This window comes from Corvus kubaryi, unplaced genomic scaffold (assembly GCF_017639235.1).
Source record: "Corvus kubaryi isolate FWS band 111438036 unplaced genomic scaffold, C.kubaryi_AGA036_p1.0 37249, whole genome shotgun sequence".
In the NCBI taxonomy this organism is placed as follows: Eukaryota; Metazoa; Chordata; class Aves; order Passeriformes; family Corvidae; genus Corvus; species Corvus kubaryi.
In genome coordinates, this window is record NW_024581072.1 from 5,937,298 (window position 1) to 5,955,451 (window position 18,154).

General features: G+C 50.3%; 2 protein-coding genes across 3 annotated transcripts in view; one reads left to right on the forward strand and one right to left on the reverse strand.

Moving 5' to 3' along the window:
- Window positions 1–2,186: 2,186 nt before the first annotated feature.
- On the reverse strand, window positions 2,187–7,142 carry SPINK4 (serine peptidase inhibitor Kazal type 4). Of its 2 annotated transcripts, XM_042023584.1 has the most exons (5): window positions 7,017–7,131; window positions 4,535–4,647; window positions 3,497–3,531; window positions 3,071–3,183; window positions 2,187–2,359 (listed from the first exon to the last, which is right to left on the reverse strand). In XM_042023584.1, the coding sequence occupies exons 2-5, from the start codon at window positions 4,596–4,598 to the stop codon at window positions 2,305–2,307; spliced, it is 267 nt and encodes an 88-aa protein (XP_041879518.1). In that variant the 5' UTR covers window positions 4,599–4,647; window positions 7,017–7,131; the 3' UTR covers window positions 2,187–2,304. The 2 variants fall into 2 exon arrangements, with proteins under 2 accessions (XP_041879518.1, XP_041879520.1); XM_042023586.1 differs by lacking the exon at window positions 4,535–4,647 and having other exon boundaries at window positions 7,017–7,142.
- A 10,355-nt stretch (window positions 7,143–17,497) lies between these two features.
- LOC121662441 (beta-1,4-galactosyltransferase 1-like) overlaps window positions 17,498–18,154 on the forward strand; it is a 28,197-nt gene continuing 27,540 nt past the window's right edge. Inside the window, exon 1 of the mRNA XM_042023587.1 lies at window positions 17,498–17,645. Within this exon, the coding sequence (XP_041879521.1) occupies window positions 17,513–17,645 (133 nt within the window). The 5' untranslated portion in view covers window positions 17,498–17,512. The remainder of the gene's footprint in view (window positions 17,646–18,154) is intronic.

Sequence of the window (18,154 nt, forward strand, 5' to 3'; positions counted from 1 at the left end):
GAGCCATGTGAAATAAACAGCCAAATCCACAAGTCCCTGGGGAGGATGAGCATCTCTGAATTTGCTGTGTGTAGAGTCAACACTGACCCTGTCCTGTGGCTGCCCATGCTCTGACCTTGCAGGTCTGGCCTATTAAACTGTGCTTTAGTTCTGCAGTTTCTGAATAAACACTCCACTTAGTGCTGGAGGTATGTGGTTTCCCTCTTCAGAAGAGCTTCTGGATCGTCTGTGTTGTTTTTTCCTAGCCTCTGCACATGAATAGTTGTGCCTCTCAGGGCATACACTCTCTTGGGCTGCAGCCACTCTGCTGGTGCAGCTCGAGCCCTGGAGTGGGGAGGAGATGCTGGTGACACTTGCCCACTCCGGGGGAGAATGCACCCCAGTTATGCACTGTGCTAAGCTGGGCATAACCTTCCCCTCAGCTGTGGCAGAAAACTGGGATAGAGCTGCCCAAATAAATCCTGCTTGTGGCTGAGTTGGCAGCAGCAGGAGCAGAAAACCTCAGGACTGAAGTGAGCAATACATTTGTGTTGTTCACCGTGGATATGTTTTGGGGTTCATAACCCTACCAAAGCCCTTCCCTGTGATGTGGCAGGGGAGACAACAAGGTCTGCAGAGAAGAACTGGCAACACAGAGAGTAGCACACAGCCAGACCACCTCTTCCATGCTGTCTGGGGACTGGAAGAGGACAAACAGGCTTGCAGAGCCCTGGGACAAATGAGCAGGTGGTGTAATAGCAGCAGCTATTACAGGTGTCCCCTCCTCTGCAGAAGTGGAAAGGGTCCAGGAAAGGAAAACAGGGAAAATCAAAGCTCTGGACAACTCTGAGCAACTAGTCAGGCTAGGACTTTTCAGCCTGGGAGAGAGCTCTCTAAGGAGAATAAAGCTTTTGATGACAGCAGCTGCCTCTGGGACAGAAAATAGTGCATGCAATCCATCTGACTGAGCACAGCTGTTTTATGCTCCTCAATACTATTTCCAGCTGCAGCATTAAATCTGTCAGCAGTGGCTTTGTTGTGTATTGTGGTGCTATGGGTGTCCCACCTGGTGGCTCCAGCAAGGTGCAGAACTGGGTGAGAGGGTAAATTCCAGATGACCAAGCACAATAGTCATGATACTGGCACATCTCTCAGTCTCCAAGGATGGTCACTGACTTCAGGGACCTCACTTGACCACATGATGGACCCTGGACTCCTACTCAGATGCAAATGAGAGCTGTATAGGATACTAATATAGTAGCAGGTCAGAGCAGCATGATCTCCTGAGGGTGAGCACAGACCTATCCTTGGAAGGTTTCAATTCACCCTGAAGCATTCTTCAAAGCTGATCAGAAATCTCAGCCAGTAATTCTATACAAGTGCAAGATCTGGTGTGAGACTGAACTGAACTCCGGAGGCAAGTCCTGCATCAGCCAGTGCCCTCTGATCTCTGCCACTCTGAGCAAAGGGGGGCCCTTGCATGCCCAAGTTGTATGGACTTGTTGCAGGTATTTTGTGAAATACCTTGTGAAAGGTGAGTTGTGTCTATGTGCTAGAAGTGGGAGATGAAAGAGCAGAGGAAGCACCAAAGACTGCTGATGCACACTGACATTGTTACCTTGGTGGAACTGAGTCCTGCCACAATCTCAAAGATGGCCCTGACACCAGGAGCAACCTGAAAATTCTTCAGCTTAAGGTTTTTCTCAAGTGCTGGAGCAGACATCTGGTATCCCCTGTGTTCACCATCTCTGCTCACGCTCTTTCTATGCTCCCATGTGTTATCTGAGCTGATTGCTGTATTAAAGGGCCTTAGATAAAAAGTAGAATAACACCTAATATGAGAAATGCAGATGTTATTATTTTCAATTTATATCTGCTCTGGTAGCAGTGAAGCAGTTTACTAGGGAGCCAGGGACTCATCTTCTCCCGTGCCAGAGAAACTTTACTTTCCCTTCACTAAATTGCCTCCTACAGAAAAAAGCTGTGCTTGTTCAGCATCTTCTTCACCAGGACTTGTGTGTTTCTTGCTACTCCCCCATGGTCTTTCTCACAGGAGTGTGGGTGAGATAACACTCTATGCAGAGCACCCTCGTTTGTTATGTGGATTTGAAATCACTGTTTTGACTGCACAGTTTTAGTAGCCCTTGATGGGAACTGGCTTATGCTGTTTTCCCCCAGCCATGCATAAAAAAAAAGTGCTGTTGAAATCAAGATCGTGCATGTCATTTTATTATTCACCATAGGTAGCATAAATGTCCAATCAGCACAGAGCATACAGGATCAATTAATCACCTGTTTCTAGGCTCAGGAAAACTATCAGAAAACTCAGGTATCTTGACACTCCCCGTGTTTCAAAATCCGGATGTCTTGCCTGGTTTTCCTAGAATAATATAGGAAAAAAGAGTAAGAGATCAAAAAAACAACTCAGTGAGTCATACTTTGGCTGCATTCCATCAAGTGGAATGGAGCTGACTATTACAAAATTGACCTGCTCATTTTCCTGTCTAAAAAGCTGAGGTGGCTGTAACACCCTGGCTCATGGATGTGCCCTCCCAGGGCCTGTGGCACCAGTGGTCCATCTGCAGCCCAACCTGGTCACAGCAGGGCTGTCCCCAGCGTGAGGTTATGGTGGCCATGGCTCTATCTGAGCCCTAACCACCACCTCCAAGAATGGAGACCCCCCTTACACCTCTGTGGTGCACCACCCTTTTGACCTGATGCCTCTGTCAAATTTCCACTCTTGGGGGCTGCTGTATGTTGCTGTTGCCCCATGTTGTATTGCCCACACCAAGAAGACTGTGGCTCCATCCCATCTGCAACTGCAGGCTGCTGCTGGATACCCCCAGGCATTCCCTTCCTCAGACTGGCTGGGTGCAGCTCCTCTGCACTTCCTTGCAACTTCACTTGACAAGCTGGTCATCCCTCCCCTGCTGCAGCCCAGCACATGGTTTGTGTTATTTGCCATGCAAGTGCAGCCTGCTCATGGCTTTTCCCAGGCTCTGGGGAGCCTGAATGACTGTACTTCACAGGTACCCAGTTTCAGACAGCCAAAATTAGACCCAGAAGGTCTCTGCCGAGGGCATAAGCTTACATTTTTTCCACACAGAGCTGGCATTCATTGGCATAGGTATTCCCATCGCTCCCACAAATGGGCAAGTACAGGAGGGGGCAGGCCTGCAGGTGAACCAGGTCTTCACACACCGGCTGGAAAGGAGAAACCACAGCATGCATTTCAGTCCCAGCAGCACCCATCTTGTCTCCCCAGAACACTCAGGCAGGAGCAAGTGCCACTGGCAACCTGGTTCCCTCTGTCTCAGATGGAGCGAGGCATGCCCATAGAGGAGCAGGAGCTGCTGAATCCCTCAGTGGGATTCATGGCCTGGGCTTTGGTGTGTCTTTGGTGCTGGACCACCAGTTCCCAGGAGGCTGGGGATGATTGCTGGGAACAGTCTTTCTCCCAGGCACACCAGGCATACCCATATCAAGCCATGAGCAAGGAAAACCAGAAACCTCTTACCCTTCTCAGGCCACTCCCTTCATTCATCTCTGCCCCTGAAACAGAGCAGAGACCCATGAGTGTGGCACACCTATGCCTGATGGCAGAAGCACGAGATATTGGCAGAGGATCACATCCAGAGCACACTCAGGACTGAATCAGCTCTGTGGGTTTCATGAGGGGGGATCAGTTTGCTGCTGCATGCCACTCCCACCCTCCCTGCCAGCAGCACAGTACACAGCTTCCATCCACAGCTGAGCTGGCTGGGACAAAGCTGTGAATGGCTGTTCCCACCCCCTAAACCCTCTCCCAACAACCCTCTCCCCCAGTCTCTGGGTCAGAAGCTCCACAGAGCATCCAGTGCATCTCAGGAAATGGGAAACCATGGAATGCAGTATGAGTCATGGGGTATCCTCAGAAGGATGAGGCTTGGTGATATTGCACAGCTGGACACCTGCCACCTCTAGGCAGAGCAGCATTTGGCAGGCTCCTTTTTCTCAGGCAAGCAGAGCAGTAGCAACAGTTCACAGCCCACCTGTGCAGTGCACAAACGTCCTGGGAGCACAAAGGCTCACACACAGGCAGCTGCAGAACCACCACTACCTGCATGTAGGTAGCCATGGCTTTCCAGTGCCTACAAACAGGTGCTTCCTACATAAATATGCTGAGCACACAGTGTTCTTGCAAAGACTTGCCAGTTTTCATGGAGGCAGGAACTACAGCAGCTGCCACAGCAGTGTACATGCTGTCCTCCCAGGGCCTGGTTCCTCTTCACATTGTGGACTCTCCCCGATTCCAGAACTCTCCCAAGTGCAATATATTTGATGAACCAGCCTGTAACCTTTGCCAGAAACTGCTAGTAAGGAGGGCACGATGTGTTTGCTCCAGTCCTTCTTCCTCACCATGCTGCCACTGTTTGTTTGCCCTCACCTCACCTCCTCTCCAAACCAGAATTTCTGGGTCTTTCTACCCTATCGTGCATTTCCCTCCTTCCACTGCCCCTCTGTCATTCCCAACCTACAACTGACGATCCAGCTTCCAGCAGCAGAGCAGATTTACCTCCGGCAGCAATGAGAGTCACCATTGCCGCCAGCAGCAGCAGCAGCAGCTCCCTCGCAGGCATGGTCAGTTCAGGCAGACTTGCTCATGCACCTCGCTCTGCTTGTGCCTGCCTTTATAGGGGAGGGCAGAGCCTTATCTCAAGAACACTGGGAAAAGCAGTGTTTTGATCTGTGCTGGGAGCAGCTGGACCATACACCCAAAGGGATCACTTAGGCACTCTCAGGCATAAGATAAGCTTTCTCCTGAAGCTTTCCACTTGTCAGCTTCAGGTGGCAGCACTGGAGGCTGCTTTACAATCCCTTGCACTGCAGTCAGGTGTCATGGTTTGTCACTGGCCAGACACCAGGCATCCATGGAAGTTGTTCACTCACCCTCCCCTGCCACAGCTGGGCAGAGGAGAGAAAAAATTAACAAAGGGTTCATGAGTTGAGATAAGGACCGGGAGAAAACACTCCAAGGGCAAAAGAGGCTCACCTTAGAGGTACAAAGTGAGTTTATTACTAACAAAATCAGAAGAGGATACTGAGAAGTAAAATAAACCCTTAAAAACACCTTTTTCCCCAACCCCTCCCTCCTTCTGACCAACAGCACAGGGAGACGGAGCATGGGGGTTTGGTCAATTCATCACCGAGATCTGAGACCGTGGGGTCCCTTCCCACTTGAGACAGTTCTCTGTGAACTTCTCCAGCATGGTTCCAATCTCATGAACAGGAGTCCTCCCAAGACTGCTGTGATGTGGGTCATTCTTCCACGGGGTGCAGTCCTCCAAGGACAGGCTGCTCCAGCCTGGAAGCAGGGCCCTCTCTCTCCACCGGGTCTCCCGCTGGATCACAGCCTCCTCCAGGCATCCCCCCGCTCCGGCACGGGCACCTCCCCCACGGGCTGTGGGTGGATCTCTGCATCCTCCATGGACCCATGGGCTGCAGGGGCACAGCTGCTTCACCATGGTCTGCACCACGGCCTGCAGAGGAACCTCGGCTCTGGCTCCTGGAGCACCTCCTGCCCCTCCTTCTCCACTGACCTTGGTGTTGCCATGTTGTTTCCCTCACGTGTTCTCACCTCCTCCTCTTCTCTGGCTGGAATTAGTGGAACTGCACCCCCACCCTTGTTTTAATTTTCTTCTTAAATCTGTTATCACAGAGGCATTACCATCATCTCTAATTGGCCCAGCCTTGGCCAGCAGCACATCCATCTTCAGAGCCATCAGGGATTGGCTCTGCCAGACATGGTGAAAGCTTCCAGCAGCTTCTCACAGAAGCCACCTCCATGGCCCCCTGCTACCAAAAACCAGGCCATGCAAAACCAACACATCAGGGTTGGGCAACGCTGCTCTTCTCTGCTTACCCCAGCCAGCTACTTCTGAATATATGTCATCCAAACCATCCCTTCAGCTTTGCAGCTGCTGTTCTTCATACATGACAGGTATCTCCACTGGAGTTGTGAGACTAGACAGAAAAGCCAGGAAATTCAGGCTGATTTGGGTGGTGGCACTGTGGCATTATCCCAGACCTAGCCAGGTGGATACTGAGGTGCCTGATACACTGATCAGGATCCCAAACACAACAGGAGGCCTGCCACCATGCTGCAGCAAGCCCACACAGCCACTGGGTGGGATGGCACAGGCTGGGGTGCAGAGGGTCTGGAGGGCACAAAATTCATCTGCCTGGGAGCAGGGAGCTGCAGATGCAGTCACTGCCTATGCTCAGAGGAGCCACATAGACAGAGGCGGTTTAATACCTTACTGCACTCCCCACTTTGGCTGCAGATGAGATTGACAGAGCAAAATTATCTTTATTGTAAGATTCAGTGTGTTGGAAGGGGGCTGTGTGCATCAATACCCAAATTAAATACACAGAGGTGGCACACAGAGGTGGCACACAGAGGTGGCACACAGAGGAGGGAGGTGACAGAGAGGCTGGAGATGATCCTCAGTGATAAGAAACAGTGTCTTTTCAACAAGCATCGTGACCCCAGAATATCCTAGATGCTTTGCCTGCAAGACTGGATGCTTGATATCAGTGTGAGCATCCTTATCTGCTCTTTCTCAGAAGCTCAATTTTCTACATCTGTCCCCACTTTCCTATGGTGAAACAAAATCAGTTGGTGAAGGGTGAAAGATGGGAAAGAGGACCACTGGTCATAAAGTCAGTGTAAGACCAATGTTGACTAAAAACTCCTTTGGGTCAGACTTGCTGAAATGTCTGGGCCAGAAGGGACAGAGAGTCACCTTTCCCAGGGGAGCAGATGGGATGTATCATGTGTACAAGGGGTTAGCAGGGGGTAGGTGCCCTCCCACCAGCAGGCTGGGAGAGCTCCAGATGCATGGAGCTCTCACATTTGCACTTGCTGAGGACCTGACTATGACTGTGCTTGAGATATTTCTTTCCCAGAGGAAGGTACACCTTGGCCCTGTCTGTCTGAGACAAAAGGGGACAGCTGGAGCATCCCCTGTGGCCAGAGAGGTACGGGGTCTGCTTACCTCCTTCTGTTGGAGCTCCATCCATGCAACACAGCAGGGCTGAGACCAGGTTTTGGGAAGCGGGAACATAACCAGCTCAGGGTTGCCCTTGCAGAATCATTCCTCTGCTCTGCTGAGGCAGCTGTGCACATGTTTTATATTCCCTCTTCACGGAGTTTACACAGTTCAATAACCTTTGGCTTTCATTATTATTCCACTTTGGAAATACCTCAACTAAAGTAAATATTTAACTGCATTAGCAGTTGTTCCTGAGGCACATGGGGTCCTGTTACGCTTGTTTAGTCTAGTACAAGGGAGGCCAAGGGGGATCTGATAGCAGCCTACAACTGCTGGAAGGGAAGCTGATGGAGCCAATCTCTTTTTGGTGGTGACAGATGACAGAATAAAAAGCAATTGTCACAAACTGCAGCCTTGAGATGATCAGGTCAGGAGTCAGGAAAGAAGCCTTACCCCAGAGGGTGAACAACCCAAACCAGCAGAGAGGTGGGACATCTCCATCCTCAGCGGGACATGTACCTGACCATGCCCTGCTGTGCACAAGGTTTGTTGGGTGAGCCCTGAAGGGCCCTGCCACCAGCCACAAGCAGCTGTCAGTCTCCAGTACAGATGGATATATGTCCTTAGAGTCACATCTTGCAAATCTGGTCCTAGCCAACACTCAACAACATGAACGACACAGGTAGCCCCCTCCTGCAAACTGCTCGCACATCAACACGCTTCACAGCACTAGATGAGGGCTATCTTTGGCCTTTAAAGTCTTCTTCAAAGTTTTTACTACCAAGAAAAACATCCAAATGCTGATTGTACTGCCTCTGGTGCCACCTCTGGTGCCTCTGGTTCCAAGCATGGCCTGGTTCTTTGGTCATGAAAGCAGTAGTGCAGGAGCAACAGGCTGGGGCTGTCCTGCTGGGACAGGTGTGCTCCAGATCACTCTCCTTGGACAGAGGGTAGCAGGAAATGTCTGCATCCTCTCTGTACTGGAGGCACCAAGGTCAGCGGTGCTGTAGCAAAGCTGTTGGCTGATATAAGGCTTGATCTTTCTTCACCTCATTCCTCAGTGGTGTTCACAGTCCACTGCCTTCACAAAGCAAATTAAAATGATACACTAAGAGATAAGAAAGGGTAAATGACCTCTTGCAAACTAGTTTTGTTTTTTCAAGCCTTTCTGCCAAGCACAAACTTGCAGCCCCTAATGGAAGTCCTGCCTACTGCACCCCTTGAAGAAGAGGAGGGGAAATTCTTCCGTGGGTGGGGCAGGAAGTTTTCTGGTGGCTGCTTTCCCTCATATTGGCTGTGCAGCTCCAGCTGGCTCTGCCATTTTCTCCCTGCACTTTCACCAGCCCGACGGTGATGTAGGAGGCTTCAAGATATAGGATGGGCAGATGTGACGGCTCTGGGTTTGCCTGAGGAGATGCAGACCTAGTCTCACCACCAGCAAGACACATAAACTCTGCTGGAGACACTGGCTACAAGCAAGGAGACTTCTACTTACAAAACCAATCTCAGGCCTGCTCCCTTGCAGTGCTGCCCCTGCCTTTGTGCTTGTCGCCACACTTGCGGCACCCACGGGCCCACATCCGTGCACTCATCCAGGTTTGCTACACCTGTCCTCTCCTAGGGGACTGCAGCTCTGTTTGCAGGCTTTCCATCTGAGTGGGCACAGATGGCAGCTGGCCAGACCAGATTGCACCACAGTGCTCTTGCCCCACATTTGCCTGGTGGCCTTACCGGTGTTATGGCCTTGGTGTTGTCAGCACTCCATCCAGCACCTGACGTTTCCTTGCTGTTATCTGTTGCCTTTCCTGGATTTCATGGCTGTTTTCAGCCTTCCCGCATCCTGCACCTACACTGATATTTTAACTTTTGTTCTGCTGCTTCTCCCAGGGTTTTGGCGTACCAGTAGACACCGGGGTCCCACAAATACTGCAGTACCCTGAGAGCAGAGCGCTGCCTTGCTTGTGCAGCCCAAACCAGAGCCCACCATCTACCCTCCTGTTGCGCAATGGGGCAAGGCAAAAAGAGGAGGGCAAGTGCCATGCTTATTGTCATCTTTAGCTCACTCCCTGCATCTAGATGGTTTTTATAGAGAGAACAGTCTCTGTTCTGTTCCTCTGACCACTCTGAGGTCTCCACACAAGTAAGAGAGAGAAGAAGCAATTTGTCCTCCTTTGTATGGAAAAAAAAAACCCCAAAACAAACCAAAAACCAAAACCAACACCAGAAAAGCAAGCGACCACCAGAAGTTTGTCTTTGGATATACCATGGATCCAAAACCCGACACCTGAAATCACCCTTTGTAACTGGGGCAGGGACCAGCCATCACCATTTCCCAGCAGTTTTGCCAGACTTCCAGGATTCAGATCACACCTTTAGCCACCTTCCTCCGTTTTAATACTGTGAATTACTTTATTACTCTTAGGGTCAGTTTAAAGGCACAGAAAGGCACAAAGTTATTTTCTGGGCATAGGGCAGCGAGAGGGGATATACATCACAAAGTCACCCCAAGACAATATTGCAGCATGTCAGGCAGTGAGTAGTGCTCGTTATTTCTTTTATGATAGAAAAATTTCCCTGTGACACTGTCAGCTGTAAGTACACAAGATGGTGAGTACACAGACTAATCCTGCCTGCTGACACTCTCACCAGATGCAGTCTAGGCCAAGGCAGCATCAATCTGGAGAAGACTACAGCTTCCTGCCAAGCCAGGCTGTACACTGGACCTCAGAAGTGCAACAGGCTAAGGGAATATCCATTGTACATCTTCTTCCCCTGCTGCAGCTTATGGCTGTAGCTGGGCAGAAGTTGCTGCAACTTCCCCTTTCCCTTGTGTTTACCTCTGCCTGTTCAGACCTCTGTTCTGGCAGACACACTCTAAATGCATCTGCAAATGCTCTGCAGCTCCTTGACAGCTTAAGGATGGCCTTGACCTGCCTTTTCCCACATACTCGCACTTGAGGGCTAGGTGACCAAATTCCGAGTGCAGCAGATAAAACAGCAGAAAACCACAGATTTACTTTCTACCCAGTAAATGCTTGTCACGAGGCACACAGAGCCCCAGTGCTGGTGCCAGGGATGGGACGAGGCACTGTGGCTGGGCTGGGTAGGCAGACTCCCTCGCTGCTGCGGTACAGTCCCCTCCTGCTCTGAGCTGACAAAGATAACCCAGATGCTGTCAGCAGTGGTAGGTATGCTGTCCCCAGCATACTGATGTTCAGTCTTTTTATCTGGGAGCTCACACCCACTGTAACTTACAAAAAATTGTATATTTCTCAGTCTCTTTTTCCCTGGAGTTTGTTTCTGAATGAACAAATCTGTACTGGGCCCCAGTTTTTTGTACCTTCTGAGAACAGTGTTGCTAATTCCATTTTGTGTGGGACTGAATGCTGTCATCACCCTGCATTTAGCACCATACTGGAGAAAAATGGGTAGCACATATGCCAGCTCCCCCCTTCAAAGTGACAGCTGCTCTTGGTGAATTTTTGTGGAGGAGGTCCCTTGACTTTTGCAGGAAAGGCCTGCTCTGCCCAGTCTGCCAATTGCTAAAGTCCCTGAAGATAGCCCAGAGTGAATTGATGTAATTAGGGACACAGTGTAAGAGAATCAGGGAAATCCTTCTTTTTCTCCTTGCATTTTGAGGGGATGTTGTTCTGTGACACTGCATTTGCGTAGATCTTTGACAGCAGGGTCACCCTGATGCCTTAGGTTTTAACTTTTATATTTTTCAAATTCTGTACTGCTCGGTGTGTGACTCTGAAGTTTCTTGTAGACTGTTAACTTCTGCTCTCTCATGCTAGGTAGACATAACAAAGCCTCTCCGGCCCTGCTTTCCAAGGACACCAAGACTGTTCTAGGCCAAAAGTATAAACCAAAGAGCCTATAAGGGGGGGGTAAGCTGTGGGGAAAACTGAAGCTTTAATTGGAGAATTAACCCTGCTATACAAATGAACCAAACCCATAAAAGGGTGAAGAATTCGTGACCCGGGGTCCATCTTGGGGTCCACTTTGAGAATAGCTTCAGGGTCCCCAGGGGGTACCTTTGAAGGCCTTTCAAATAAATACTTCTTTTAATCCTCTACTCCTGTCTAGTCTCTGTTTCTAGGAGGCCTCTCAGGGCATCACCCACTCATGCCTGGCTGCCTTTCCACACTGCCACCAGTTAACATTCACGTCTCCACTTTCTCGTACACATCTGCAGGTGCATCATCCTTATGAAGAAGAAACAGGGAATAAAAAGCTCTCTAAGTGTTCTGTTTATCCAGTGAATGTGCAGGCACACACACTGCTCAGCACTTCCGCATTAGTTAAGTTGCCAGAGACGGAAGATGCAGGTTTACATGCAGACACTAAGAGCAGAAATGTGTGTCCTTGATGCTGCCTGCTACTTCTGACTTCAGAGCCCACCTACTGTGCAGGTGTAATTTTTTCCAAATGACCTATTAACTACTTGGGTGTGTATGAATTAACACCAGGAGGGAGCCACAACAAATATCACTGAACAGAAGGGCACCGTCACCCTCAGTGAAACAAACCCATGGTGTTTCTTGGAACACATTCCTTTGCATTGAGATAGCGATAACCTCTGTTAACTCTCTAAGCCCTGTTTTTCACTCCAACACTGTGATAATCTAGATGTGTGCTGGCAGATCAGAGCAGAACTAGAAGTACTGAAAGCAGCTTACTCTTGCGTAGCCAGATATTATGCGAAGTTTCTCCTTTAGGAACCATCAGGGCAGAATCAACTCAACAGTGGCTACAAACCCTACCTTTGAGCATAACTGCTATCCCAGGTTCTGCTCCAGAAAATACACTCTCCAAGGGTCCAGCCAGGTCCTGGCACCTCTGGACAGATGCTATTTTTGCTGCTGTCTGTCCAGGGAGGCAAAGCAGTGCATAAAGAAGAAATGCACTGCTGATAGGGACAAAGGCTGAGCACCCTTATAATGAATGGATTTGTGTGATTTGTATATTAAATTTCTGTGACAAATAATCAGGCTGTATCTTAGGCACTACAACAGGAGCCACCCAAAACAACAGAAGATGAGCATGGAACTGGGAAAGTCCAGCAGTAACCAAATCCGAGCTGGCTTTGGAGTCAGATTTTGCCAAGGCCTGTTTAACCATATTCTAGTGATTAGAAAAAGATGTGTATGACACCAAAACCCCCAAAACAGATAAAGAAAACTTGAAGATTAAAAGCTATCAAGCTATAACTAAGGAATGGTGAAAGTTTCTCTTCACTTAGATGAATGTAGCTGCATGTATAGAACATGTCTTCTTGCTTGGTGATGAATTTCTCTGCAGAGGAAGCTATTTTTTTCTCTTGTTCTCAACCTACACACAACCAAAGCTTTGCAGGCACCTCCCTTTGCTCTGGCAGGCCTGACTCTATGCCTCATGCAGAAGATTATTGTCACTTCGCTTCTGAGGAAAGCACACAAAACGGGGCCTGAGACATGAGGCACATCTTAACCATGATGTGGTTAAAAAGATGCAGACATTACAGGACTGGATGCAACTGAGAGGAAAGGGGGAATAAGCCTGGTAGGGCTGGGTGAGGAGGTACAAGCTCAAGCGTCTTTCCTGTCACAAGTATGGGACACTCTCAGTCCACAACAGGACCGGCCAGCACCATTCAGGAGGCAAGGAGATTAGGATTAGGAAATGGTCTATGTAAGCACTCTCTGTATCAGGGCTGCTTGGGACCCCTCCCAAATTGCTGCACTGTGCAAAACCACCCCACAAAACCAGTTCACTGCTGGCACCAGAACTGTGCAAAAAGACTTGCAGGTTTGTAAGATGATTCAAGTTTCTTTGTTCAGGTCTCCAAGTCTTTATTTCAAGTAATGATCATTGCAAATTGGAGACAAAGCTTGTGGCCTTGTCTCTCATGAGACTTCTTCCCAAGGAGACAGTGCTGCTCCTGGTTTGACTCTTCTGGGCTCTCAGCAAAAGGCAACTGGATGTTGCAATTGGATCTCTAGAGCTTTCTGCCTCTCTTTCTTTACTTGTACCTCTCTATCTGCCTTGCCTGCTACCTGTCCCTCCAGATGAAGTCAGCCCTTCACAATCCTCCTCCTAAACCAGCACCTTGGCAGAAAAGCTCCTCAGCACAGGAGCGAGCAGTGACCTTGTGGAGCAGGATCCCAGGACAGGGGCCTGTGCTGGGACACTCAGGCTCATGTCGCCACAGCAGGGTGACCTGCAGGCAGCACGGAGCCATGCCTGTGCCTCGGGGCCCTGCCCTGCGGAAGTACACTGCTCCTCACTGCTGCCACTACGGCGCTAGAAGAAAAACAGGAACGTGCCTGAATGGTGCCGCACTGTGCAGCAGGGATGCCGCCCACCCATCCACACAGAGGCAGTGAGTGAGAGACAGACACTGGGCATATCCCTGGCCTTCTTCAGGCCTTGAAGGGAGCAACAGAAAAAAACCCATAGAATGATTTGGGCTGAAAGGGACCCATAAAAGATTATCTAGTCCAACACCCTGGCATGAAGAGGGAGACCTTTCACTTGACCAGGTTGCTCTAAGTCCCATCCAAGCTGGCCTTGAACACTTTCACAGATGGAACATCCACAAGTTCTCCGGGCAATCTGTTCCAGTGTCTTACCACCCTCACTGAAAAATATTTCTTCATGTACAGTCTAAATCTACACTCAGTTTAAAAGCCTTGTACCTTCTCCTGTTACTACAGGCTCTGATAAAAAAAAAAAAAATCTGTCCCCATCTTTCTTATAAAGCCCCCTTTAACTATCAAAAGGCTGCTCCAAGCTCTCCTTGGAGCCTTCTCTTCTCCAGGCTGAACAACCCCAACACTCTGAGCCTGTCTTCATAAGAGACATGCTCCAGCCCTCTGATCTTCTTCATGGCCTCCTCTGGACTCGCTTTAAACAGGTCCGCATCTTTCTTGTCCTGGGGACCCCAGAGCTGGACACAGCACACCAGGTAAGGTTTCACCAGAGCAGAGCAGAAGCAGAGAACCACTTCCCTCGACCTGCTGGCCACAAATCTTTTTATGCAGTCCTCGATACAGCTGGCTTTCTGGGCTGCAAGCACACTCTAAAATAAATAAAGCCAAAACAAACTCCTGTTTTGATACTAAGGAAAGCTATACCTTAAAGCTATCAGACCACTTTAATAGGTCCTTTAAGTGTGAGATGTGAAGATGTGACAGAGGGTGTGTGTCCCCCAACCCACACCACTGGACAGGGAGCATATTTCTGTCCTGCTGGCATTCCTGGAGGCATTTCTATTGAGAGAGCTGCACGGGATTTTCTGGGGAGCTGCACAGCACAGCACCCGGGTTCCCTGCCAGCACCCAGGAGCACAGTGCAGGCAGAGGGCACCTGTGACCCAGGGTACCCTGGCACATACCCCCACACACCGCAGGGTGCATGGCTCTACTGCCATCCACCACTCTCCAAAAGCCCTCTCCGTCTGGCTGGGCCCCAAATCTCAACATTACCTTCCAACCTCTCCTCTTGCCTCCTTCTTGCCGAAACTGTGCTCATCCCAGGCACCCCTTTCATGCCCTGGGGATGTGCACTGCATATTTTTTGCTCTTGTGAGTGACTCAGGGCTGTGGGCTTCATTCCAGCACAATCCAGGTCTGCTCACACATGTGGGGCCCACTCTTGTCCCACAGATGCTCAGGGCTGCCACAACCCCACTGAAGAGCAGAGTCAAAAGCCCAAATCCCACTCTTCCTGGAGAAGCTGACATGATGCATGCTGAGCTTGGAATAAGCAGACAGAGCTGCTGTGGGACTGAGCCCTCCCTGGCCCAGAGAAAGGGGCTTTTGAGGTTTGACTCAGAAGGGCTAGAACAGCTACTGCACCACCACTGTCCCAGCCACTTTCAACTCCACAAGACCACACACGCAGATGGGCCATATTTTGCTGTGGGGCAGCGCATTTTCATGTGGATACATCCCTGCAGTGCTGGTGGTGACCACACACTGCTCTTCAGGTGAGGTGTGGCTGCCCAGTGGAAGTACATGATGCTATCACTCTGGCTAAAATACTGACCCCAGCACAGACCTGGAAAGCTGGAAACTAATCCTTGCATGAGCTGCCTGATTGAGAACCCCCAATTTGATCCATGCCCTTTCCTGGATTCTGCCATGCTCCTTGAGAACTTTGCTTTTCTTCTAAGAATACAGAGGTTATAACTTCCTTCTTTCTCCTCACACTTTGATGCCTAACTACAAATGTTTTGCCACATTACCAGTGAACTTTCACTCTGTTGCACCCTGATGGCTTGTTTCAGCAGTTGTTTTAGATGTTTACAATATCTTCCAGCTGCCAGACTTACAAGTCATTAGGCATGATGGATGGACAGATGTGTTCATGTGTAGCAAAGCATTATAGTCAAGCGGTAATTTTTTTGTCGGGAGAAAAAGACTAAGAATTAGCTTTGCCAAAAAAGAACATCACCAACATGATGAGGTTGGAGCAGACTATGGTGTGACTGGAAAAGTGAGATCTCCAAGGCCTCCTTACAGGTTGGGCTGGGGTGTAGACTGCAATGGTGAAAAGCTGGAGAGGGCTGACATGCAGTGTGAGCAGCCAGACCTTGCACAAGCACATGATCATTTTTATTTTCCCTGTAAGGCCTACATTTCTCTTTCCTCGTTCATGGGTTCAGTAGGACACCTTACCTCTTTACCAAAAATAGGAGTGCCGTTACCTGCTTGGATCTGTAAGTCTATATTTATGCTTTCACACATCATTGCACACTTGAGTGGTGCAGAGTGTGAATGATTCCTTCCAGCAACAGAGCCTTCTTTAATCACAAAGCCTTCCTCTACTTCCAGTGCCATGTTGAGACCAAGTGAGACAGTGGTCCCATGGAAAAAATGGCAATATTTTTATAGGATTCACATAAAACATAGCAGAAGTTCATGGTGGGGAGCTACAGTGGACCTGTGGAAAAATGTGTTAGGCATTTCCTAACTCTCTGATGTTTTTACTGAACACTGCGCTGTCACTTCTTTTGCTATTGCTAGACAAATTTGAAAGATGACATAGATAATAGTGTCATGGGAAATCAAATTGACTCTGCCAAATTTCAGTAGCACAAGTACACGCATTTTCTGACAGTAGCAAAACATGGAAACTCTGGACTGACCTGCTAGTTCTGAAGAATGGATTTTCTGCTGGCTCACATTGTGGGTTCCCAATTAATCCATAAAAGATGTCTGGAGAGCCTGAAGGTTTTGAAAGCTAGGTTTACTCATTGAAGAAGGCACTTAGTGAGCTGATGCTTGTTTGAATGTTGACTGAGAATATCAGTGCCATCAGTGATGGTGTCACTACAGCGTCATGGACACCAGCATATCATCATGTTGCTCACAACATCAGGTTTAAACAAAGCACAAGGTGATCATTGGACTGACTTGCAGAATGTGTCAGAAAGAATTGAGAAACATCTAAGTGAACAGAATAGAGGAAGCAGATGTCTCTGGTCATGCACTTTGGCAGCAGGATAGCTCATTCTCGTCACTTTGGCAGCCCACCAGGCAGCACCAGAGGCCGCTGAAATCAGCAGATCCACGAAGGCTGAGGACAGTAGGAGTGGCATACACGTGTGTGTGTGAGTGTTACAAAGTAGTTTTAACCAGTAAGAAGAATGAGGTTCACTTCCTCCCTGCAGTTACTTTGCTTTCTTGAGACTAAGTGAACAGCAGCATTAAGGGCTACTAGCAGGAATTATTTATTGCACTTGAAAACCACTTAAGTGTTTCACGGTTGAGTACCTGAAGCACTCTGAAGCCCAGATACATGCAAGTCTGCCGGACCATGAGCAGGATTTTGCCTGGTCAGCTGTCAGTCTCACCCTGTGAGTCGCCAATGTCCCACCAATTACTCTCCAGTCAGCTGCGAGTGAAATGCCCGCAGCGCCCAGGGAAAAAGCAAGATTAGTACTGGCTTCTTGACTGTCGCTGCTCTTGCAGCAGGGCAGCACTATAAAGCTTCCCCCATCATCTCTGCTGGCTGAGGCAGGATAGGTTTCTTCCTGTGGGACCAAGATGGTTTCTTTCCAGGCTCACGGACTCACTAGTTATAAGAAACACATGTAACTTTGACAGACGTCGGATGGTGCCCAAACCTGCTTGCAGAGGCACTACTACTGGCTTGATGACGAAGATGAGGAAAAGTCTTCCTCAGAAATGTGAACAGCTCTGGGACAGGGCACGAGAGAGGTGTAGATCACCATGCTGGGCAGCTTTCAAGACTCAGTGGGACAACACCACAGCTGACTTCACCTGTTGCTGGCAATAGTCGTGCTCCAAGAAGAATGTTTGGCTGGAGACCTCCAGAAGGCCCTGCCACTGGCACTGCTAGGATGCTGTGATACGTTTAACAAAAAGGTGGTCCTGGTCTTTTTTTGCTTTGCAGGAAACAAGTTGAAACAAGCTCCACCCAGCTGACAGAAAACTACAGTTTATGCATAGTTGCTCCAAGCGAAGACAACGTGCAGCCCTCCAAAGGGCATGGATACAAACGCAGCCCTCGCTGCCCCGCAGCAGCTCGCTGCTGCCACTTACACCCTCTGCTACTGGGGTGCTTCTGCGCTTCTGGGGGCTGCTCCAGCGACCGTTCCAGCACACTGCCACCGGGCACCGTGTAAGAGAGCCAGCCAAGGCGGGGTGCGCTCGCAAGGGCCGGCCGGAGCGGCGGGGCTGTCCACCCCGGGGCTCGGGGGAGACGGGCGGGGGGCCGGGGCGGAATGCCGGGGACGGGAGGGGGACGCCTGGGCCGGCCGGCGCCAGCGGTCTCGCCGGTGCTCCCGGCGGAGATGGGCGGGGCGGGGGGCTCGGGGCCGCCTCTTGAGGGCGGAGCCGCCGCCGCCACCGCCCCGTCCCCCGTCGGCGGCGCGGAGCGGGGCGGGCGGTGCTCCCCGCCAGCGCAGCGGCATGAAGGAGCCGTCGCTGCCCGGCACCTCGCTGCAGCGGGCCTGCCGCCTCCTCGTCGCCTTCTGCGCCCTCCACCTCTCGGCCACGCTGCTCTACTACCTGGCGGGCAGCGCCCTGGGGCCGCCGGGCAGCCCCGAGCCGCCGCCGCGCCGTCCGCCGCCCGCCAACCTCTCGCTGCCGCTCTCCCCCCCGCCGCCGCCCGCCGCCCGGGCCCGGCCG

Coding starts and splice junctions, on each gene's coding strand:
- SPINK4 (XM_042023584.1), bottom strand. CDS start 4,598: ATGCCTGCGAGGGAGCTGCTGCTGCTGCTGCTGGCGGCAATGGTGACT. Junction 3,532..4,534: donor GACTCTCATTGCTGCCGGAG/GTAAATCTGCTC, acceptor GCTCTGTTTCAG/GGGCAGAGATGAATGAAGGG. Junction 2,360..3,070: donor CAGCTCTGTGTGGAAAAAAT/GTAAGCTTATGC, acceptor ATATTATTCTAG/GAAAACCAGGCAAGACATCC.